Source organism: Leopardus geoffroyi, chromosome B2 (assembly GCF_018350155.1).
Source record: "Leopardus geoffroyi isolate Oge1 chromosome B2, O.geoffroyi_Oge1_pat1.0, whole genome shotgun sequence".
In the NCBI taxonomy this organism is placed as follows: Eukaryota; Metazoa; Chordata; class Mammalia; order Carnivora; family Felidae; genus Leopardus; species Leopardus geoffroyi.
This window is the reverse complement of record NC_059332.1, coordinates 134,025,374-134,049,888: the sequence shown is the minus strand read 5'-3', so window position 1 is coordinate 134,049,888 and position 24,515 is coordinate 134,025,374. Positions and strand designations below refer to the sequence as shown.

Here is a 24,515-nt window from a genome sequence, read left to right as displayed (position 1 = left end):
CAAATCATCTATGCTCTTACCCTTGCAAGTGCTTCCTCAATGGTGATCATCTTCTCCTTGACCATCATCATCAGCTGAATCCGTTCCTCATCACTCATTGTTATCTCGCTGGCCACGTAGCCCACATCTTCTCCTAGAGATTGAAGACAAAAGACCGGAATGAAGAAAAAAGAGAAAACAGAATGCTAATCCTGAAAGCTCCTCGTTCGTTCCGGGCTAGAGAAGGAGGTAATTCAAGGGCACTGTGTAGCACGGTACGTTACTGGAGCAAGAGAAGCAGTAACGGGCTACTTTTGAGGAAGCCAACGAGTCCGTCTTATCGAGAAACAGGCTCTGAGAGCCTATGGACGTTACCATAGACACAGACCCTTCAAAATGATCAGAGACTTTGTGATGGAGGGTCTAGCAGAGGAGTTTTGGAAGAAAGCTGACAGGAAGTCTGGAATAGCAGCGGGGGATGGAGACCTAATTTAAAGACATGCTTAGAGCCGATAAGCATTCCAAAGCTCCTTTGGCTATGGTCCTCTGTGACCTTCCATTTCAAATATGAACAAGAGGAAAGTTTTTTTGGGAGGGGACGGAGGGACCCCTCTTTCACAACACAGAACTTGAAGGTCACAGAGTCAGCGGCAGAACAAGACCTACAGCCCGGTGAGACCCTAGATTCTTCCTAAACTGTGTGACTGTCGTTCCTCACAGGAGAAGCACAAATAAATACAATTGCAGGGATGCGGCATTTTGGTTCACTGGAGGGAAGGTTATCATATATGTATACATCTGAAAGCCTCGTCATAAATACGCATCCAAACTGGGAGGGAACTCAGCTTGCCACTCAAAACTGAAGGCAGCCAGAACTGCTCGGGGCCATCCTCGCTAGGATCCTTCCAAAGTGCTTTTCCGCAAAGCCAATGGATGGCCGCTGCCTGTAATAGACGTGAGCCACGCTGGCTTGTGTGCTTTTGGTCAGCGTGTGAGGCTGTAATGCACAGACTGGGAACAAGCCCACAGTCTGGTCGCTCATCTTTCTCCTGCCCGGTCTTTCTTACGCATACTTCGCCAGCTTCGGTGTCACTAGGATGCTGGGCTATGGCTAAATTTGCCCTTGGTCTAGAGGGACAGTACAAGAGTCCGGCCGCAGATCGGCAGGAACCCGCTGCAGTCGGGGCAACCCTGGAATTCACGTTCCCCCGGGTTTCCCTATCTCATTTCCATTTTGTAATCAATCAGTCCAGAAATACCACTCACGCTCCCTTCGCCACTCATCTACTTGTCCGGAAGAATAATAGCGTGTGCTGGGTGAGGAGACAAGCCTGCTGGTTTGATTCATTTTACTATCTGCGTCGCCTCCGATGGTGGAGGGGGCGATGGGGAGCTGGCTGGATTTGTTTTTGTTTTTGTGTGTGTGTGTTTTTTTAAATCCACACGCGCCAGCAAACTATTGGCTTCCTCCCTCCCCCCATCCCTTTCTCGCTCTCTTTTTCCTTTCCTTTCTTTCTAAATAAGACTTTGTTGGGATCCAAGGCTTACTCTGCATCCCAAGTGATCCTGGGTGCGTACCAAAAGGAAACACTGGCAATGTCGAAGCGTCCTAGCTTTATGGCAGGACAACTGAAATGGCCCCACCGAATGTTGCCGAGGACCCAGGTGCGCTAACCGGTGTACGTGCTGTCCCTGTCCGCTTTTCTCATTTCCGTGTGTCCCAATGACCGGGGAAGCATTCTGAACAGAGTAGGACGCTACGACTTTGTAAAAGAAAACAAACAGTGTCACTGGTGAGCAACTGAAAGTTTTCATCTCATGATAACCTCATTCGGCTGGACTGGAATTCAGAAGTGGCTTTGTTTTCGGTTTCTGTTCCCTCTCTGAATACTGGGGAAACATAAATCACATAACGGGGCCGCAAGGGGACGACATATTTACTTACTATATGAACAACAACAAAGACACGGCCAAGAGGAGGGCAGGACTCCCTTCACAAAGCCGCCCAGGCAAATTCCCATGATGTCAGACCGTTAGAGTTTCCCAACCCCGTAACTGTCCCTGCCACAGAGAAGCGTCGCAAGTTCAGAAGACTGCAAAGGCCCCAAGTGGCAGGACTGGGTGGGGGGGTGGGTCCAACCCTAACAAATGCTATGGCTTTCTAGACCCTTTTAGGATAGATCTTGGTAGGTCAAGATCTTCTTGAGGTTGGCGCGACCGAGAAAACAAAAGATTTGGTCTTTGCCGTCAGACCTATGAAAAGGAAGATTGGCCAGACTCTTCTCATCTTATCTTCTTTGATTTAAAAAACAAACAAAACAAAAAAACACCACTGGGGTGAAGTCTTAAAGTAATGAAGGTAATGTCAGAGAAGTTGAAGACTTTATGAGCCCAGGCAAAGAGTCACTGACACTCTAGCGTGCAGTTAGACCAGTGGCAAAGGGCTTCCCTGCATTTGAGAGCTAAAGGGACCTACTGTCCGTCAGCTGTAACAGTACCTTTTGAAGTCTGTCTCATTATTCCTTTCTGGTTCTTTCGGAAGTTCTGCCAGAAATACTTATTTTTCTTCTTCCAATCTCCTTTTCCTTTAAAAACAAAAGTGGGGGGGTAGGGAGGCACAAGCAATAAATTCATTAATAACAAAAGTAGCCTCTTCTTTAGAATTCAAAGCTTATAAGAATACTTTGATTTCACAAAAAGACAGTTTTTCTCTTTTAGTTTGTGAAAGACTTGGAAATGCCTAAAAAGTTGTTTAAAAGAAATGCAAATTTCCTAGCAGCGAGCAATGGTGCAGTGGGGCTAAGATGAGAAATAAAGAAACATCAAAAAGGCAGGCCAAACACACATTCTTATATTCGCTTTGATGTTGTCTAACTAGGATGTCTAACTCTGCCTTGTCTTGGCTTGTGGTAGATTCTCCCCCTCTGGTCTCAGCCACAATTATTTCGACCCGACCACAAATAGGATGCTTTAAGAAGTTAACTTTGTTTTGCCGTTATCCCTGGTGTGGATCCCCATCTTGACTTCGTTCTGTTATTCCAGATTTAATGAAGAGAACAGAATGGCTGGCATGTCCCGTGGGCATTAGTCAACAGAGCTGGTCCCATGGGCCTGTGGGGTTGACCTGCATGCCTTCCCTAGGGTGTGGAGTGCTCGTGGGTGCAGCCGCGGTGTGGGCGGGATGGGAGAGGAGACTCCCACCCCTCTGGCATTCGGGCTACTTGGTGACCTACCGTCTGCAGCTACCCAGGGTTCCATGACAAGAAAAGCAGACTGCGATCCTGCTGTGACCTCTCCCAAATGGGACCCCTCCTTCCTCCCCTCCCCAGCCCCCGACGGTTATGGGAATAGTCTCACTTGTCTTAACAACAATGTCACTGCCATGGCCAGACATCTGCAGTGTTTGGTAGGATTCTGATCGTCACTGATGCAGAATACCTTTGAAAAGGCAAAAGGAAAGGAAGCGAGCACATAAAAAGAACAGAGTGGGTCTTTATTTAAAAATGAAACAAAGGAGCAGCTCTCACGTAGACGTGGCACGCTCAAAGCAGAGGCTTTGTCACTGTCACCATTTGGTGTCTGGTTGCTCTGCGGCCACTGGAAACAGGACTCAGCGGAGTCATGCGCTGTTGGGTCTCCACAGTCTAGACTGGTGGTGCCAGGCGATATGGCACAAAACAGACGTATGGAAACCCGTGTCCACAGGGTTCCCGGGCTAGAAAAGGCATCATGTGTCACAACAAGATGCCCTCATTTAAGTTCCAATACACCCTGGAGCTACGGGATAAAACCCATGCCAGCTAGGCCAAGACTTCCTATGTACTCACAATCTTGAAAGTGACCTTGATGGCACCTGCTGTCTCTGGCTAAACACTGCAGCAAATATCAGCCACGCAGGGTTAAAGCAGAGGTAGAATTATCACTAAGGCAACCTTTCTCTAGGGCAATTAGGGATTATAATGTATTTCTTTTACTGGAAGGTATACTCCCCCCCCCAATCTTCCTCTATTTTAATGCTTCCAAAATGGAGGTACAAATTAAAAAATAAATAATAGCTAACATTTATTGAGCACTTACCATACCCAGGCACTTTGCTAGCTAATGGTTTATTTCATTTGATATGCACAAGGAACATGATGTATTATTGTTTTCCATTTAGTAGATGAGAAAACCAAGACTTCAGGAGGCAAGAGACTTGCCCAAGGCCATAACCACTGAGTTGGAAGGGTCATGATTCAACTCCAAGTCGAAACCTGATCTGAGCACTTCTGCTCCTGATCACAATCGACCTTACCTTACCACTGTGACCCAAACGGAAAAGGTGTTACTAAATCAAGACTGGATTTTATAATCAAGGAAATATAAGACATGTAACACCTTAATTGTGCATAATATTTGATTCAGAAGTTCCAAATCAGAGAATTCATCCTAAGGACATGATCAGGGATAGGTTCAAGGATTTTTAGGATAGTGTCAATTCTCTGAGAGCAAAAATTAGAAGCAACTTAAACGTCTAGCAAAGAAGCGATGGTTGATTGAATTATGGCTCATCCAATATGATGGAATATTATACAGATTTAAATTTTTTTTTACTGCAAAGAATATTCAATCAATGTGGGAAAATGCTCAGGACCTATTCAATACAAAAAAATTATAATATGTAGAGTATGATCCCAATTATGTTTAAAAGAAAGCCCACACAAATACAGGGCAAAAAAAAGAAAGGAAAGGGATGTATCAAAATCTTAACAGTGTCTCTTTCTGGGTGGAAAGATTCTTTGTGGTTTTTGTTTTTTCACCATTTGTATGTTTTATAAAGTATTAAAATTCTTTTAAGTCATTAAACCAAGAAAAGGAGTACTGACCTACAGAGCCGTCTTCTGAGTTTGACTTAGGAAGAGTGCTCCTAGAAAAAGAAAAAAAAAAGTCTGATTACCAGGGAGCCTTGCGTTGGTGTGAGAACTGAAAACCCTCCCAATTCGTCTGACCCAGCATCAATACCACCAGCAGAGCCAGGGGAATTCTGATAGGGTGTTTATCACTGCCCTTATCTAGCCAGCTGCTGCTTTTCTAGAAACACACTCATGACCCATTGGTCAACACGTAGTGAAGATTTACTCCAGGGTAAGACCTCTATTGAATGAAGGGAATGGATTTTACTAGATGATCACTGGATAATCCACTTGTGTGAACTATGAACTACACGTTAGGTTATCGCCATCGAGAAGTCTCTTGTGTAAGTGGGGAAGACAAAGCAAATAATAATAAAAATCAAGACCCAACACCATATGCCAGCCCCTTAAGCCAGCAGGTGAGTAACGTGGTCAGCTGTAGGAGGAATGTAGGAGATCAGATGCTCCAAACACAAGGGGGGGGGGGGGGAACAGTGTGTAGTTTCTGCAGTTGGTTTTTGACAATTCGCAAGCACGCTCTCCGCCTTGCTAGATCTTTCTATGTTCGAAGAGAAGCCAGGAAATCTGCTTTTTGTTTTTTTAAAAGGGGGGGGGGCGGCGGAGAGAGCTCCACATTTTCCAGTGATGGCAAATAATTCAATGTTTGTAAAAATGTGTCCAAGTTAATCAATACATGTCTGGGCACCAAATTTGGCCCACACCCCACCCACCCTACCCTGGCTGCCCGTTTGTGACCGCGGATACAGACAAAAGCCAAATACCTTGAAACATGAACACGGCCCCAAACCAATCAATTAAGCGTTTCTCTTGCAAACACATGGACAGACACCAACTTAAAGCAAGAAGGGAAGAAATCAAAGAAAGGTAAAATGGGTTCTCTCAAAAAGGTCAGAGTAGAGGTGGAGCGCAGTCTTTCATTAAGTGGGTCCGAAGCCTAGAGGGTGAGTTCAGTGTCCACTTGCTGACAGGGAAACCCAGGAAGAAGGAACCTGCCTCCGCACAGAAGCACAGCTACTCAGGGGTTTATACCTGAATCTTCCCAATACAAGTTCCTCTGCCAGGGAGGAAGGCGGGGGCATCTAACAAAACTCTCCTGGATGTGAGAATGCATGGGAAGACCAAGGTCAGGAGTCTAGAACCGTGTTACCCTGAAGAGGTCAGAGGAAGAGAAGCAGAACAGGCAAATGGCGATCTGCTACCTGCCTTACAGGTGAAACGACCTCTCGAAATGAAGGTGACCAGAGAGAGCAGGAAGGGCCTTTCTGTCACGCAGGGTCACCTGTGATGGGCCATCTCTCTTTAGAGCAGGTGCATGGATACTAGCTGACCGCTGGCTGCCAGGTGAGCACAGAGGCTCAGGCCCCACCAATACCTTCAAACCCTCAATGAGAGAAGAGAACTGTTTCCGACTAGCACACGAATCTAACAAACCTCTCCTATCGATGAGGGGAGGGCGGGGGGTGCTAAGAACAGAAGTAGGGGAGGCATCCTCTCATTTGCTGAGGACCACAGCTCGGTCTGAAGTCATGATTTCCCCTTACTGAGATGCTGTGAACACAGAAAATAAGGAAAATCTACCTCATCATCGAGTTGCGCCAGGATTTAGCCCCAAGGATCTTACTCTCTGCCCTCCCACCCACACAAAAATGAAAATGACTGAAGATATTTCAAAAGCCATTTCAGTTTTTAATTCACTCAGCAAAAAGGTACTGAATGCTATTACGAGTAAGGTATATGGATGATAACGAAGAAATGGGACTCTCGATGTAGGGAGGGCGACAAAATGTGAACAAATGAGAAGTACTTGCAAAGGAGAAGGAACAGCAGGAGGAAGGGGAAGGGAGGGCAGGGGTGCAGAAGGCGGAAGAAAAGAAGAAGGAACAGAAGCAGTACAATCAAAGCTCTCAGAGCCACAGAATTACAGGCAAGGCACAATGGCAGCTGAAGAACAAACTATAGACAGTTGGCCAGTTGGCTGGGGATTAAGGCTGAAAACCTTTCTAAATACTATGTGAGCTAAAGTTTGGGTTCTTAAGTTTTGTGGGTTTTTTTTTTTTTTTTTACTCTCGCATTTTGAGCTCAAAGTCATGGTAATATGCATCAGTCCACCTTACCTCAACTGGTCATGGCCTTCCAGCACAGCCATCTACGACTTTTGTCTGCTGTATACAGCAAAGAGAGCGCCACATTTATTTTTAAACTCACTCACTCTAAGGACTAGGAGAGTCTTGACCTAATTGCTAAGGATCAAAGATATCAAATATCCCCAGCTCTTGATCAACTGCTTAACTATGTAATAAACTATAAATATGTGAACTTTTGCTTTTTTCTAGAAGAAATCTTTTCATGGGGAAAATGGCCTCAAGAAACATTGCTTTTCTTTAGTCCTTTGCTGATTTACAATAATACACCCTTACTGAGTTGTGAGGAATTTTATTGAATTAAAGGGTTTTTTTTAAGTTTATTTATTTATTTTGGGAGAAAGAGTGTGTGAAAGTGGGGGGGGGGGAGGTGGACAGAGAGAGAGGGAGAGAGAGAGTCCCAAGCAGGTTCAGCACTGTCAGCGCAGAGCCCAGTGTGGGGCTTGATCCCACGAACCATGAGATCATGACCAGAGCAGAAATCAAGAGTTAGACGGTTCATCACTCAGCCCCCAGAAGTGGCCTGAGGTTCCACCAGCTGGTGAGAGGCCAACAGAGTTATCCCCAGTCACTGGCAACCCAGTTGTCTTTCTCCCAGATGGTGGGCTCTTCGTCTCTGGATAAAATGTATGTAAAATGGACTCTGTCCTATTATTTAAAAAAACGCAAAGGCTAACTTCTATTTTCCAACCCATTTTTTCATTCTTCCTGCAAAATAAGAATGTCTTCTACTATAAAAATACTCAAGAACCCACACTGCCTAAAAAGAGAAGTTCTCACTACCACACAGCTATCACAAGATATAAATGTGCTTTCCTCTATAAAATTCTAGCTTGTAATTTTTTATTTTTATCTACTCTCTTCAAATTATGACACATATTTAAAATTTATCCTCAGGTTTGCAATCTCCATCTCTTCGTTAACGTGTTTCCACTAGTGATTGCATGCATTTCCCCACATGGCCAGCAGATGGCACTGCAGCTCCTCTATTCATCTTGCGGTGACCAACGGGAATTTTTATTTTTAACGTTCCGCGAGTTCACAATCTAGACACTGGCCAAAGAACAGCAAGCCAGTGTTTCATAAGTGTGAGGCTCCCCAACTCATCAATGTGCAAAGGGGGAAAACGACATCGTATGAAGTTTAATTTGGACGTAGTGAATTGTCCCTGCAAAGAGAGGCTTGGCAGAGCAGGTGAGGCGAAATGCCATCTTTCTCCCTGAGACGGATTATAAAATCTATCCAGCAGGAGCAAAAACCCATGATGCAACCAAATTCCAAATTTGGATGGCAGCAGGTGGAAAGGGTCATTTACTGATCTCCTGGTGGAAGAAATTAATGCTCAGAAGTCAGTTCCAAAGAGGCCTCCTCAGCGCACCTCCTTCTTGCGGCCAGACGCCACAGGCCTGGGACCCACAGGCTGGAAGCAGGTTCGTCAGCCCTTTTCTATCCATCACTTTCACTGTCAACAGGGTAAAAGGGATGGGAACCTCAGCGTGGGTTTCTGGGTTTCGATGATGAAGACGCAATAATTAGCATCCCTCTGCGCTCTGAACATCTACTTAAGCATTGAATAATTCGAGTTTCGCATTTAGTCTTTGAACTCGATCTTAGAAGTACCTTTACGTCAATAACTATTAGACCCCAGTGTAAATATTTTTCCTCACGATCCCTAAGCTACTTTAGCCCTCTCTGAACTCACGTTCACTTAAGAAAATTCAATAAACGACTTATTAATGAGATAATAAAAAGAAAATAAGGGACAGCATCCCTGAACTTAACCAATTCCTTTCATCCTACCTCAATCTTTAGCAAATTCTTTGTTAAGATGCGTCATTCCTTTCTTTTCACCCACTCACTCATTCATCCTTTCTTTCCTTCAATACACATTCATCCAACTCCCATTATGAGGCTGGCATCCTCTGAGGCATTGAGAATGTAGCAGTAAATAAGACAGGTTAAGATCTCTGTTCTCTTAGGGCTCAGGATGGGCGGGAAGCGAGGTGGGCGGTGTAGATCAAGAAGGGGGGAGAATGTTCGATGGGATGGACAGAGAAGTCTTCTCTCAAGAGGGGAGAGGTGAACAGAGACCCTAAATGATGAGCTGGCATGACATGTGCCCCACCCCCGTGGGGAAGGCTGGGTAGGGAGAGAACAGAGGAAGAAAGCAAGAGGTCTCCCTCCTCTCACATAGGAAGTTTGAGGTGTTTCTTCAACATCCCCGTGGAGATACTAAAGACACAGTTGGGTATGTGCGTCTAGAGTTCACGGGCATTGCTGAGGACTGGAGATCAGGATTTGGAAATCACTTGCACATTTAAAGCCAGAAGACCAGCTGAACACAATGAAGAGAAGTGGCAGGAGGCCTGGGCTCAAGGGCAACCCAGTCCTCGAGCTCAGGGAAAGAAGGTGAAGCAGGCAGCGGGACTTAGGAGAAGGAGTCCGTGCGGAGAAGGAAAACCGGGAACACGCTTTCACCCTTCCCGGCTGAAGTAACATTAAAATCGGTTTTACGCAAGCTATATTGCTGCCTCAGATGCCAGACAGGGTAAATTCTAGGTTGCTCTGTTTTCTTTTCTCTGGAGTCTGTGGCTTTACAGTAGAGCCCTCCAGGTGGCCACAGACAAGGAGCAACAGACAAAGGTCCAAAGGAGATTCTTTACATTTGTGTGGAATTCTACCTCTTAAAGAAAACACTCTTATCGCCAACCCGATCGCTGATCCAGAGACTACGGAGCAATAATCGGGATAAGGGCACAGAGCCAGGCAGGGGCCTAAGTGGGTTTAGAAGCCACATCTCTGACTGCAGAGTCCAGCGCCCCACGCACATCACCCTATCGTTTCTCGTTTACACAACAGAAATTCGTATTACGTTACATGCGTCCTAACCCTGTTGCTGGGTGAGTTACTAAAATGATAGGCTCAGAAGAACCGGGGAAGACAGAGCACGTTTTCAACACCAAATGTGAACGTGGCCTATGAGTTTCTTAGAACCAAGTATTTCAAGAGCAGGATCGGGTTATGCAGATTCTGTCTGCGAGTTGACAGGAAAGAGGCCACGTACTTTGGCTCAGGCTCATTTTTCTTCTTATGTCCATTTACATAAATAGTCTCAGGTACCTCTAGGCAAAGGCAACTCCGTCTCTTTGCAACGTACCGACTCCGGCACGCAAGCAAAGTGTAACAAATGCCCAAACATAAAAAAGAGTTCCCAAAATAGACCTCATGTTTTTGTTTTGATGGGCTGTCCAGAAAACTTCATTATGAGAGAGAGAGAGAGAGGAGAAGCAATAACCTAATTTCTAAGAATGGAACATGTGTTATACGTTACTGGAAAACCTATACTTAAGAGATTTTTAAGTTTCCTTTATCTTGAGTCTCCGGAAATTCACTTCTTCATTAGTTTCTTTCCTGCTGAATTTTGAATCAGGGCTTTTGCTGTGTCTGGGTCCCTTCCTGCATCATCCCAGGCCTGCCAAAGCGGTCCCCAATGCCAGTAGCATTTTCCTCAAGACACAGAAAAGGGACGGAGACATCTGTGCTATGGAATTGTGCGTGGGAGTGGGAGGGGAAAAGAAGCTGAAAGGGTTGAGGAGCTTTAGAGTAGTTGATTTTTTCTTACGTGTTCATGGGTTTCTTATATGCTGATTATTTCTTCTCAGTTGATATGCCTTCCTTAAATATGACTAACTACTTATATTCACATTTTGCTTATTTCGTAACAAATCATTTTGTAGAAAATAGGTAATTCCTTAAATTTGGTATTTATTATTATTCTTTGGATATTGAAGATATTTTTCATCATAGGAGCATATATCCCCTATTTCATAAAAATACGTATAAAACAAATTTCTGTTTATGCTATCTACTGTCTGCTATAAAAATTCAAGGGTCAGCCATGGGACCCCATGGGACCAGGGCCAGGGCAGGAGGGACACAGGGGTCCACCGTGCTAGAGCTGCTCACTCTCAGCACCAGGCAGGTTTAAGGAGCAAGGAAGGGGTCTCTCTTCCTTCACCCTAGATCTGGCCCTTCCCTGCCAACAGCTGCTGGCACATAATAGAACTTAACTTGCAAACTTACTGGCTAGGATTGAAAGTAATTCTGTTGCTCATATCTGGTGTATTTTTTGAGCTCCAAGATTATTTAGTATCAATGACAACGCTGGTGACACTTTGTCACCCTGGTCAAAACACTCCATGCATACAGGCCTTTTCTTTCATTTCAGCCTATTCCCAGTCTCTCCTTCTGGCTTTTGTTGCAAGGTCACCTTCGTAAATGATCAAGGCAGGTGTCGGAAGGACCAAATCCAAGGCAACGACCTGACACAGCCCATGCTCAGCACTCACACGCTCAGAGTCAGGCACACCCGTGACAGTGCGGTCACAAATCTAAGCCATGCCTTCCCTCTCATGTCAAGTAGTGATGATAAAATCAGTACCTACCTTAACGGGCTGTTAGAATCACATGAACTTGGCAACTGGTAAGACCCCAGTCAGGGTGACCTCTTATAACTATCACCGGACCCCAAAGGATGAACGCTCTCGGTCTCTGCCCAGAGCCCTGCCACCCTCATTCCACCAACGATGGCCACTAGGCCCTGTGCTCGGCTTAGTTTCTATATTGCCACAGTTCCTCCTTTTAATTTTTTTTTTAGCATTAACTTCCCTCAAATAATCCGGATGGCCATAACAATTCCTCTTCTCAACTGCACTCGGTACGAGCAATTCACATTTTCTCACATCCATTGTTTTTCTCACAATGACTGAATATGACGTCAGTGGGTCTTCATCCACATTGTCCAGCATCATAATATTCCCATTTGCTGATCACCTATTGTCCTCCTTAAACAGTAAGATCTGTACCGATTTAGATTCTTGCATACGGCACAGGGTACACGAAATAGTTTTTTGACGACGTTGAAGAGATGTTCAGTATGGATGTATATACCACAGGAAATGGTTTGGACCCACCCATCGGGTGATACCAACTCTCCCAAAGAAATGGCAGTGATGTGTGGATATACGATCTCCAAACGTCAATACCATCCGACGTTTATTTCCAATTTGAAGAGGACCTCTTACCCTACCGATCGAGGGCTTGAAAAGTTCTGAAAGGCCATTTAAAAGGTTTGATACTTCCAGCCATGAGTTTTGACATTTTCAACTTTTTTCTGCCCTACCCCCCTTTTTAAATGATATCTTTGGTGGACAATTGCCATCCGAATCACTGTAGGTGACCCTAGTCATTATATAGGAGACGTTTCCAAAGGGGATCTTATTCAGAAAAATAAGAGAGAGGCATAGTCAATCTAGGTACGCAACAACAATCTAACAACAATAGCAACAATCATTTTTGTTATGCTTCAATCCCCTGCTAATGACATCAGGTACATGGGAGTTGTAGGTATCCACACGTGATCTTTTCTGCTGCAAATCAAGCCTATCTCTCTCTCTTTAACATTAATTTCCCCAAATAGCTAGGATGGACATAGTGACTCCTGTTCTACTTTTCGATTACACTTTACAAAAGCAACCCATGTTTTTCTTAGAACAGCACTCACGCACGCACATACACACATCAGCGATTGAATATGATGTCAAGGTAGAGATGGGCAGACGGGAACATTTTCTACAGCCCACTACCCCCGCCCAGACAGCTACCTAACACCATGGCTCATGATGTGGGGTTCTAGAGCCCAACCTCCCGTGTTCAAAGCCCAGCCCTACCATTTACCAACCAGTAACTCGACAAATTACTTTGCCTCAGTGAATCCCAGTTTCCTGCTATGCAAAAGGGATACAATATTACCTATCACGTAGGTTTTCTGGAGATTTGGGTGAACTATAACTTGTATGGTATTTAGAACACGTTTGTACATGTGAAGCGTCACTAACAAGATGCTAGCGGTTAGGACTGCTGGTCTTTTCCTCCAACCAGCTCTCCCTGTGGAGTCAAGTTTCTCTCGGTCCTTCTCAGAGAGCACTTCAGCTTTCTGACACGTAAGGGGCTGGTTCCCTGGCACCTCAGCGGTGGCCAACAGGCTTTCCAGGCCATGAACAGCCTCCATCCTTCTCGAGTCTGAAAATCCATCACAAAGGCAGACTGAAAGAGATCTGTGTTCCTTCATCCGTGGAGTGGTAACTTGTACCAGAAGTGAATGATGCAGGACACCCGCAGAAATTTAAGTCCCATGCCTAAAAATGAGCCAAATGTCATCCCCCCGCCCCATGGTGGAGGGCCACGACCTGTGTGTGTCTCAGCTACAACCTTTCTTGGGCCAGGACTATACAACGGGCAGAGTGTAGAGCTGCACAAGCCCGCAGATGTGGGCTCAGGGCAGGGAGAAGGACACACGGGAAAGCATACCGTCACCTTCCAAGATTTCCGAAACCCTCCCAGTGGGTCTTCTCTTCTCCATCTGGGCCATGTTATTCTTTGCTTGGCACTTCATGGGCCCGGCCTATCCAAGAAGCTGATACAAGCGTGCTGTAGGGATGGCAGCTTTGATGTTGTAACACTACTGAAAGTAACCATATATATTCCAGCCTTGAGAAGTTACAAATGCCTTCCCAAGTCCTGAACACTTAGTAACTAATCAGAATATTCCTATGACACACCAACCACATGGTGTATGATACTATTTTTTTATGCAAGTTCAGTACGTTTACGTAAGTTCGGGGAGTTCAGTAACTGACCATTCTCATATAAAAACAACCAACAATGATTTTCTTTGCTTGGTATCTACTGTTTGGCGTGGATAATGAAGCCCTCTGCAGCTTGATAAGGGAAACGTATGCAATATGGTCCATACCTTCCAGGAGTTTACAACATCATGAGGTGCTTTATATCGACGGGTTGTAAGAAAATAGCTGGGGTGCCCGGGTGGAGCAGTCGGTCGGGTGTCCTATTCTTGAGTTAGGCTCAAGGACGTCATCTCACGGTTCATGAGATCGAGCCCCGCACTGGGCTCCATGCTGACAGCATGGAGCCTCCTTGGGATTCTCTCTCTCCCTCTCTGCCCTTCCTCTGCTCGCATGTGCATGCGTGCATACATACTCCCTCTCAAAATAAACTTTAAAAACAGAAAAAAAGACCAGCTGAATGAGTGACTATAGCTGGCAGGACTAGCTGTCTCCCATTTCAATATCCCCCTTTCTTAAGAGAACCAAGATTTGGTTTGGGTGGCAGGATACCCTGTTAAGACACTCACTTCCCCATACACCCCCTCGGAGGCTACGTGTCAGTGGCCAGATGCTTCCTTGAGCAGCTGTACCAGCCTTGAAGTACCCACCTCTGGCCTCCTTGCTCTATGAAAAAATACGCCCCCATTTGCCTGAACTCCACAGTCAGGTTCGGTTACATACGACTGAATACAATCCTAACGCATTCAGTGGTTAAGAACTAAAAATGCCCAACTTCTACAAAGCATTGGTCTGGGTTTACCGAGCACGTTCATATAGATCTCACTGTATGTCCGGCTCACGGAGACCCTGAAACAGCCCCATTATACAGATAAAGAAGTGGATGCCTGGCAAGCTCGCGTAAGTGACTTATCCCACTGCGGGTCACAGAGCTGGGGCTTAAACGCAGCTCTTCTGGCCCCAACCCGATTTTCACCCCATTAAAACACCTGATTCAGGAAAGGAAGGGCCTCTCCTGTCTGAATCACCACTGGATTCACGGTACCAGGGACGAAACTGTGAGCCTCAAGCCAAAACGGTGTCCGTTTTCTCTACTTATTGGCAGTGAAAGTGCAATTTAAGTTTGTCACCTGGCCACTGGCGTTCACAGACACCGGTCAAGCACCGATTTTTGACGCTTCCTCGGTAGGCGTACGAAGGTGTTGAACGAAAGGAAACCTTAACGTCCTCTTCTGCTTTGGGTGCAACCAGTAAAAACCAATGCCTTTCCTTTATGGCCTCGATGTGAATTTTAAATTTTACTTAGGTCTTTATATTTTAAGAATTACTGAATTGTTGTCAAAAGCAAAATAAAACAGGGCTTTTAGCCCATTGTTTTCACCCCCAAAAGCCAGTTTTTATAAAAGGAGAAAAATACCATATGCTGGCTACTTATGCTGTAAATGAAGCAAAATCACTTCCAAATCACTTCCCCTTTAAACTTGAGTGCATACATGTAATAAATCTGTGGTGCAAGAAAGCCTCTTCTGCAAGGAACTGTGGCTGAGATGTGGGGCCGGCTGGATGGACACGTCCCCGTGGAAGGCCACGGCCATCAGGACGCGTAGTACACGGGCCTCCGCTCAAGAACAACTATGAAAACGACCGCCACCCCGCCTGGTATGGGGTGCACATGGGGTCACTGGCGGGAACCGGGCCTTTGCTGTTCTTGTCAAATGCGCAGGAACCTGCAGGGAAAGGCGGGCTGCAAAGAGTCGGTCCCTGAGAGCCTCAGCCTCGGCGTGGGGAAAGGGAGAAGGGAGACGGAGGAAAAGAGGCTCCATTCAATTATCTCCAAGGTCTGTTTCCATGGCGATGGCTCCGGAAGCGGGTCAGAACTTTCTCAGTGGAAACAAACAGCGGCTCCCATTCACCACGGCCCCGAGCCACGCCGGCCCTGCGGGCCGCTGTGCTGTCTGGGCACAGAGGAGCCGGGGAGGGACACGGGGGCTGGGGCTGTCAGCCTCTCTTGTGTCAGCTGTTCTGAGGGGAGCAGCGGAGTCGAGAAGCGGCCTCTGAAGGCCAAAGCTGGCGGAGCTGCGGGCCCTTCCTCGCCTCGCCGGTCCCAGTGGCCAGTCACCGTCCAGGACGTGGCGGCGGGAGCCATGTGCCTGTCCTACTTCTCCTGCCGGGCGGCACAAAGGATTGGGTCCCTTCCGCAGTGACCACTGCCACAGCCCTACTTTTAATTCCTTCAGACACAGCTGATGGAAAATTTTTATGTTATAAACACGATGAAGCTGAGAACTCAGGCTTTCCTGTCTTCTCAGATCTCTGGCTCTCTCTCGCTCTCTTTTTGAAAACTGAGATATAACTGACATATGACAAATTAGCTTCAGGAGTAAAACATAACGAGTCGGTATTTGTATATATTGCGAAATGATCACCACAGTGAACCTAGTTAACTTCCGTCACCATCCAGATCTCGGTTTTCAATTCCCACGCGTGTCCTCTGCCTTTGCAGCCACCGAGCCACGCGCTCACTCCGCTGGCTCATCTCACTTTTGCTCTCAGATTGCTTCACATCCTTCCCCCTTCTGATCCCGAGGCTCTATCTGAAGTGATGCGCCAGCACCCGACAGAGACACCAGGAAGCGGTCCCAAGGGTCACCGTGATGACAAATGACCTCTACCAGCATCAGCTGAGTGCCACCCCCCTGCCCCTGGTGATGGAGACGTGCAGCAGAAGCAGAGAGCGTCAACCTAACGGGTAAGAAGTAGGTTTCGGCAGTGATTCGACCACGCTGGCTGCCGAAGAGCCGCCTGGAAAATGTATTAAAGACTCCACAGTTCCACGTCTCCACCACATCTGGAGAAGTCCATTCGTTAGGCCTTGGAGGGGCCTGAGCGTCTGTCTCTCCAGCTAACTGTGAGGTACGGATATGCCTGGGACACTAGTTGAATCCACGAGACACATTCCCCATCCTTCCTTCTCCATTCCCTCCTTATATCCTTCTACTCCAAGGCCCCCAAAATCTAGTAGGCAGATTACAAGGGCAGTTTTCAGAAGAGAATTCAGGGTACAAGAACGCAGTAGGATCAAGCAGCCAGGCTTACAGACAAAAGCCTGGGGGCCAGGGTTCATCTTGGGGGCCACGTACCCATCCCTAGTATGCAGGAGACACTCCTTAAAGACTGAAGGAATTTGCCAGTGGGATGGAAAGAATTGAAAAACTAGAAGCATAATAAAAGTTCAGGCAAGTGTTGGACCCTCAGGATGTGTCCCTTTGACCACTGGTCTCCCTGCCTCCTGGGGGCATCTAGACCTCATCTCCTCACATTGACAATGGCCCTTCTCGCGCACAAAATCCACCCCTGGGCAACCTCTGGGCTGCTCTGAAGACTTCCCACAAGCTGGGCCTTGGGCTGCCTGGACCCTGAACCACCAGCCCACCCCCGACGTGCTGCACCCACACACCTTTGCAGGCCCTCGCGTCTGCCTGGAATGCCGTTGCCCTCCACCTGTGCCTAAGAACCACCCCCCCCCCCCACCCCTGCCATCATCCCCGTGCTGCTCGCTCCTTTGGGTACCTGTGGTGCATCTGTGGCCTGTCAACCTGGCTCAGCTGGAGTCCGTCTCCCAGAATTCCCTTCCCTGCCCTGTTCTACATCAGCATGGGTCCTGTAAGTCACGTGACAGGTAGAAAGCAGAGGCAGTCGGCTCTTCAGGCCCTGTGGCTCCGCAGCCAGGATGCCAGCTCCTCTCCAGGTTCCCGGTGAGTCAAAACTGGAGGCTTGCCTGGAGCTGGTGACAGAGGACATGCCCATCTCGGCAGGTGGCAGGTCACCGTCTATCCCCCACTCTGCCTGCAGCCTTTTGGCCCTGAATGCCAGTGCGGCTGCCTTGCAGCCACATCACCGGACACAGAAGGAGACAGCCTGGCCGGGGCTGTGGAACCAGCCCCAACGAGCACATGCAGTCAAAACCCTGCGATGATGTCACCGTGACGTCGGCTCCTCCAGCAAAACCCGGTCTGATGCCGAACTTCTGAGTCTGCGGCCCATGCAGGGGCCTGGCCGGCCCTCCCCTGCTGTTCCTCTGCACTGCGCTCCCGTCACATCAGGATCATGCGGTCATGGCTCCTTCGGGCCAAAAAGAGGACAGTGACCCGGGCACCCCATGCATCCTCCCGGCACCTAGCAAATCTGCGCACGCAGCAGAGATCTGGACAATGTTTATTCGGTTACACCCCATTGCTGCCTGGCCCGTCGCTGGTCTTTCCTGATGCACCAGCGTTTGGTCCGTGTGATGGCCTGACCTTGGCAGGCAGATAAATGGATGCGGGCTAGAAGTCTACCTCTGCCTCACCGGAGCTGTGTGGGGGTGGCGATCTTCGTCAGTCATTCAGCCTTCCTCACCGCCTCCCCCATCTCCTGTACTGTGAGATACACCATTTACTTTATACGATACAGTGGTCGTAGGTGTGGGGCTTCCCCTGTTCCTGGCGGGACGGGGGACTGCCATTTGCTTACCGATCGCCTCCCCTCCCCAGCCCCACCCCCACCCCCACCGCTGCCCAGTGTCCCGTTCACTTCTGCAGGGCACAGACCCAACCCCAGCCCCCTCGCGTCCTACATACCTCCCGGCAGTGGCCTGTCTCCGGCCACCACGCACACGCGGCCTCCGGCTGCGGCCCGGGCGCGTGGTCTCCGGCTGGGGCAGCTGGGGCTCCCTCACCAGATGAAGCGAAGGGCAACGGGGTTTGCAGTGGGGGAACAGCTGAGGTGGAGAATTCGAGCACAGCTGCTCCCGCCCCGAGCCCCTGCATTCTGGAATGCTGAGCCCCTCAGATATGCTATGCGACGGAGCACACACGTGTGCAGACACAGATCCCGCCCGCACACACACATACTTCAGCCCGTCGCACGAGCTCTGAGACCGGTTGCTGTCTCCCAGCCTTCCCGAGTAAGGCGCACGGAGGAATGGCATTTTTTTTTTTTTTTTTTTAATTAAAAACAAATCTCTTTTGAGAATGGCGTAGTTTAAGCGGCCGTGGCCATTGACGAGCTCTGGGTACGACACCATCCGACAGATGGAGGAACCGCACACACGGCTGCCGCTGCCATCGGCCGGGCCACGGGCCACGGGCCACAGGCCACGGAGGCGGACAAGCGAGAACAAGCGAGACGTGAGCACTAGCAGATGTCAGGCGCCGTGCTTCACACAGCCCCCACTAGAAGGAGCGTTCACTGTGCACATTTTGTGGATGAGAAAGCTGAGGCTTGGGGCACTTAAATAAACTGTTTCTGATCCCACGACCAGCAGAGCTGAAACTCAGGCTCAGGTTCTAAATGCCAGCACCCACCTCCTCCTCCCGGGAGGCCAGCGGGGACACAGCAAGGACACATCCACCTGAACGGGACAGGACCGACTTGTGAACTATTCTGAAGGACACGCCTCCACGTGGCTTCCCCATCCCAGGCGCATGGCCCCCATGGGAAAGGTCTGGCATTCCCCTCCCCGACCCACGGCCCTGCCACAAACAGGATGTGGAAACAGGATGCGTGGTCTCAGCTCCAGGGGACGCGGCTTGACCTGGACTTCCCAGCAACGTGCAGACCTCATCAGCAATTCTCAGTGAATCTAATCTGTTCCAAAGGAGGGTTGGTAACCGCGCGGCCCGCGGGTTTCTAGTGCTTCCTTCTATGTCTGAGAACGAGCACGGGGAGCCCCATCTTGTCACACAGCAGGACACGCAACCCCGGACAGCAGACCCCATCCGTTTTCAGGGGCGTCCACAAGGGATGGACCCGAAGCCCTCTCCGGCCCAGTCTCCGGGACCGAGAAACTTCTTGTTGAGCAAGAGGGCGGAGGTCCCTCGGAGGAAACAACTTACCCAGAGGAGAATGCCTTACACACTTCAAGTCCCCAAGAACACCACGCATCAACTTGTATACAAATGTCCACAGCAATACTGTTCCTAATTGCCAGAAAGTCCAAACAACCCTAGGTGTCCACCATTCAGTAAGTGGATAAGTGAAATGTGGCACATTCATAGAACAAAAGGAACCCATGGGGATGAGCCGTGAGAACATTATGCTGAGTGAAACAGTCCCTTAAACCGCATGTGACTGCATTTCCACGGAACGTCCACAAGGGGCAAATCTATAGAAACAGAAACTCAGTTAGCGGGTTGTTCAGGGGTGAGAGAAGCGGAGGGCAGCTCAAGGGTGCGGGGCTTCTTTTGGAATTGACAAAAATATTCCCAAATCGATTGTGGGGACAGGCACAAAACTGTAACTCCATCAAAAACTGCTGAATTGGATCTCTTCCATTGGTGAGTCGTATAGTATGTGAATTATATCTCAGTGAGCTTGTCACCAAAAATAAAATAAAATAAATGTCACCTCCCACAAAATTGCAGCTGTTACAAGTTTTAAGGACTTTTTAAAAAACTGTAATATTTTGTGTGTAGTTCTCAATGTTGTACCTTTATCTGGAGGTAATATGTGGTCATTTCTTTTTTAAGTTTTATTTATTTATATGAGAGACAGAGAGAGAGAGACAGAGAGAGAAATATCCCAAGCAGATTCCACACTGTCAGTGCAGAGCCCAACTTGGGCTCGATCCCACAAACTGTGAGATCAGGACCTGAGCTTAACTGACTGAGCCCCCCAGGCACCCCTGGTCTGTCATCTCTATTTAACAGAGAAGGAAAAATCTGAGGAGACTTGAACAAGATTACAAAATGGAATTGGGGGTGGGGGGCAGAGGAAGGGGAGCAGCCCTTAGATATAGATTTGGGGATTTGTGGAAGCTACTATTCTGTATACTACATGTTTTTTTAAAAAAAAAATTTTTTAGAGAGAGAGAGAACAAGTGAGCTGGGGAGAGGGATGTGGGGGGAACAGATGGGGATGGAGACAGAGGCAGAGAGAATGAGAATCTTAATCAGGCTCCACACTCAGCACGGAGCCTGACAAGAGGCTTGATCTCATAACCCTGGGATCACGGCCTGAGCCAAAATCAAGACTCAGCCGCTCAACCAACTGAGCCACCCAGGCGCCCCTAAAATGTTTGGACAGGTGTCTTTTAAATGTGAATATTCACCATCAGAAAGCACTTGCTTCTTATTACATTGCTACTGGTTTAAGGAGACACTGACACATGCTGGGAAACAGGTAAGACCAAAGTACGTCTTCTGTAATTCCGGTCCTGGGGACAATCCAGTTTTAGCCCTATTTCAAAGAACTGAACAATCAATGCTTTCAATGCAAGTATTTAATGAGCACTTGCTCTGTGAAAAACAACTCTTTTGGACACCGAAGACAATTCAAAGAGGGGAAGAACGTGAGCTCTCAGCCTCCTGGAGCTCGAGATCATGCTAGGCCAGGCAGGACTCAGGAAGTACACAAAGCTAGAGCCCCAGGCGAGGGCCTGAATTTGGACCAGACAACATAGATAACAGACAAGTTTATTGGGCACTTATTAGGTGCTGGATAGCTTATTAAGTGAGGTATATACTGTACAGATCATCCTCCTTTTACAGTTGTGGAAACTATAGACACCAAGATCCAGGTAAGAAATAGCCTGGGTTTGAACCGAGAGAGTCTGCAGTCACACGGGGTATCTTCACCCCAAGGCTGTCATGGCATTCAGACTGGATAAGGTTTTTTTGTCTCTAGCTCTGAGACCTTAGACAAGCTGATCACTCTCAAAAATGGTACAGACTTCAAGGAGTCCGTGAAAAATCAAATGACAAAATACAGTAAAAGTGATTAGCAGGGTGTCCAATAATAGAAATGAGCCAATGAGCGTTGTAAGCGTTACAACGATGATGATACTTGTTACAATACCCTGAGACGTCAGATCTGTGCCAAATGCTACCTGATTCCAAAAGGTGGAAAGAACACGGCCAGTGAAGAGACTGAGAAGGCACTTAAAGAAAGGAGACGCTTTCAAGGAATGAGCTCCAAGCAGCCCAGGAGGCATCTGGGAGATGAGAGGCTGCGGCAAGGCTGGCGGTGGGAGGGAAGCCCCGGGCTGAGGCTGCACGGGGCGTTCTGATCAAAGCGCAAGCACGCACAGGTCCTAATTTATAGGTGCCACTGGGGAGATCTCTGCATCCCCTGCCTGCTCCGTATGGTCCGATTCTACTTTAGGGAGACTAAAGATTCTACTTTAGGGAGACTAAAGTGTGTCTACTTTGGTAGACACACTGTCCTAGTTCACGAAAAGAGCATTAAAGGTATTGCTTGCAGTAGTGAAGGTGAAAAAGAAGGAAACACAGGAAAAGTTACAGGAGTAGAAGCAACAGGATTTCACGATTAAAGTTTTAGAACCATGGAAGAAAAGCAACAGATAACAATGCCAAGGCTGCGTGATGTGCAGAAAAATGGTCCCAAGGACAGAAAAGGGGACGTCTGATCAAAGAGCAGGTTGTAAGAGGTGAGAAGGTAAGAAGGGAGGGAGCGAGGGGTTGTGCTGGTAAGATAATGCATCTGGGGCGACAGTGACAGTAATGAGCAGGCATCCGCCAAGTCGCGGCAACATGCAGGTCACCAGATTGGGAAATGGGGCACAGGGACAGATGTGTATGTGAGGTGGGTGCCCAGAGACAAGAGGTCAAAGCCCTGAGTGGGGGCACCTGGGGACAGATTGCAGGTTGGATAAAAAGCCTTTGGGGAACTCCAGTGGTAAGGGATGGGCAGAAAAAAAGGAACCACCAAGACTGGGCATCAAGTGAGGACAAACTAGAACCCATAACGCCACAGACCCCAAGGGCGAAAGTACACGCAGACCCCACGGGAAAGGCAGCAGTGCCGAACCCGGCCAGGATCTGCGAGTGGGGAGGGGCTCGTGGGTTGGTTATTGCTGCAGCACTGACCTCAGATGGCATTTCAGGGAGAGGAGGAGTCGGGCTCCCGGGCAAAGGTCAGTAACCGGGGAAGAAGTCAAATTACGGTTTGCGAGAATGGCGAGAAGCCTTCTACGGGATGGAGAAGAAGAACGAAGCACGTTTGTGACACTCACCCACTTGGTCATCGATCCGATGTTACTGAAAGTCTTGTATGTCAAAGACCCAGGGGTGGGAGTGGGAGGTGGCCCCCCTCCACCGACGCACACACGTGCGCGTGCACCTGTAACCGAGGCCCACTGCCACGGGAGCAGGGGAGCGCGGAGTTCCAGAGCCCAGCGGCAGGACACTGTACCCCAACCCTGTGAATTAGGGAAGACTTCTGGCAGGAGACCAGAGCTCGATTTCTAAGTGTGATAGGATCTGCCCAGAGAAGGAGGGTTGGGGGGGATGCTCAGAGAGTCAGGGACGGGGCACCCCACCGGAAGGAGCAGCCATCTGGGAGGCTCGGCATGCCGTGGGAGCACATGGCCAGTCTGAGCAACCCGGGGAGCTTCACTTCACCTGGAGAGCAGGCGGGACGATGAGGGAGGTGAACAGGCGGGCAGAGGCAGGTTGTGAGGGAGAAAAAGGCACAACGAGAGATGCGAGCGATCCACGGTGGCAGGAGAGAGAGAAGCAACCAGAACACGAGGATCACAAGCAGGGCTTCTTCTCTGAGGGCAGAGGGTTAAAGGAGGAGGCTTTTGGGGGGTGGGGGGGGGGGGAGGAAACTTGACGCCCTGTCAGAAGAGTAATCAGCTACCCAGATGAAACAAATCCGAGAGGGAAGCGGTGTCCAAACGGAGTAAATGCTTGCATAGAACATTTATAGACCAGATGCCATCCATTTCATTCGAGCACACAACACCGCTCCATTGGCTTGCCCTCCTTTGATTTATCTTCCTCTTCCATCATGCGATATATTTTTGGGCTTTTTCACCATGAAACAGTTCAAGTGTAGCCATAGGTAATGAAAGAAAGTGAAACTAAATCAGTGAGTTTTCAACTCTGGTGAAAGACTTAGTAGAAAAGAGCTGATAAACATTGGCGAAGGTGAAGTTTTGAGATTTATTTTGGACCTTCCTGCCTCTGTAAATAAATAACTGAGACAGCTTATATGTGAATGAGAGTAAACTTGTCTCTCCTTCCAAGAGGACCACAGGACTGCGGGTTTTAGCTGCTGCTATTTACATAAAGCCAATGAACTCAATGTGCCCCTAACCTCTCTATCTGCATAAGCAATGCAATTGTAAGTATTTTGGAATCGTAGCGTGACGGTTAGGAGCACAGGCTCTCAAATGGGATAAAATCCAGGCTGTGTCACTTCATTAGCTGTGTATCCTTGAGCAGCTTATTAACCTCTCTGCGCCGCAGTTTCTGCCTTTGGCAATAGGAATAATATCAGAGCAAACCTCACAGGGTGGTTGTATTAAATAAGTCAATGTTAAGTGTTTAGGTCAGTTCCTGGCCCATGCACCAACACTCAATGAACATTACCTGCTATTTCCTCTTTTTTCTTTTCCAACTTGCAGAACCAACCCTGTAAAGACTACTCCCAATCTAGATACACACCTAGAAATAACCAGATGGGCTTCCCTACAGTTGGCTTCCTTGAAAGTAATGAATCCAAATCATCCAGATACACAGCTTATTAGCCATCTAGCTAATTTGCAGATTACTGTTTCAGATGTATACACACACAAATAAAAGACTAAATTATTGTGGAAAATACTGCTAGCTTTCTACCCAATGTCTAGTCTCCCTCCTTCCTTAAGACACTCATTTTGTTCAGGGCAGTAAGACAGTCAGCAAAAAACACGCATGTCGGGGCACCTGGGTAGCTCAGTGGGTTAAGCGTCTGACTTCAGCCCAGGTCATGACCACAGTTTGTGGGTTTCAGCCCTGCATCGGGCTCTATGCTGATGGCTCAGAGCCTGGAGCCTGCTTTGGATTCTGTGT

General features: G+C 48.1%; 1 protein-coding gene across 13 annotated transcripts in view; it reads right to left on the bottom strand.

The window, feature by feature from the left end:
* SASH1 (SAM and SH3 domain containing 1) overlaps positions 1–24,515 on the bottom strand; it is a 335,608-nt gene that overhangs the window by 80,287 nt on the left and 230,806 nt on the right. For 12 of the 13 annotated variants that reach the window (XM_045499954.1, XM_045499960.1, XM_045499956.1 and 9 more), the window contains 3 exons: positions 4,845–4,885; positions 2,478–2,564; positions 21–133 (listed from right to left, as the gene is read on the bottom strand). In XM_045499954.1, the coding sequence (XP_045355910.1) occupies positions 21–133; positions 2,478–2,564; positions 4,845–4,885 (241 nt within the window). Of the gene's footprint in view, positions 1–20; positions 134–2,477; positions 2,565–4,844; positions 4,886–11,478; positions 17,606–24,515 lie in introns of those variants that run through there. The other variant, XM_045499961.1, reaches the window with a different exon arrangement.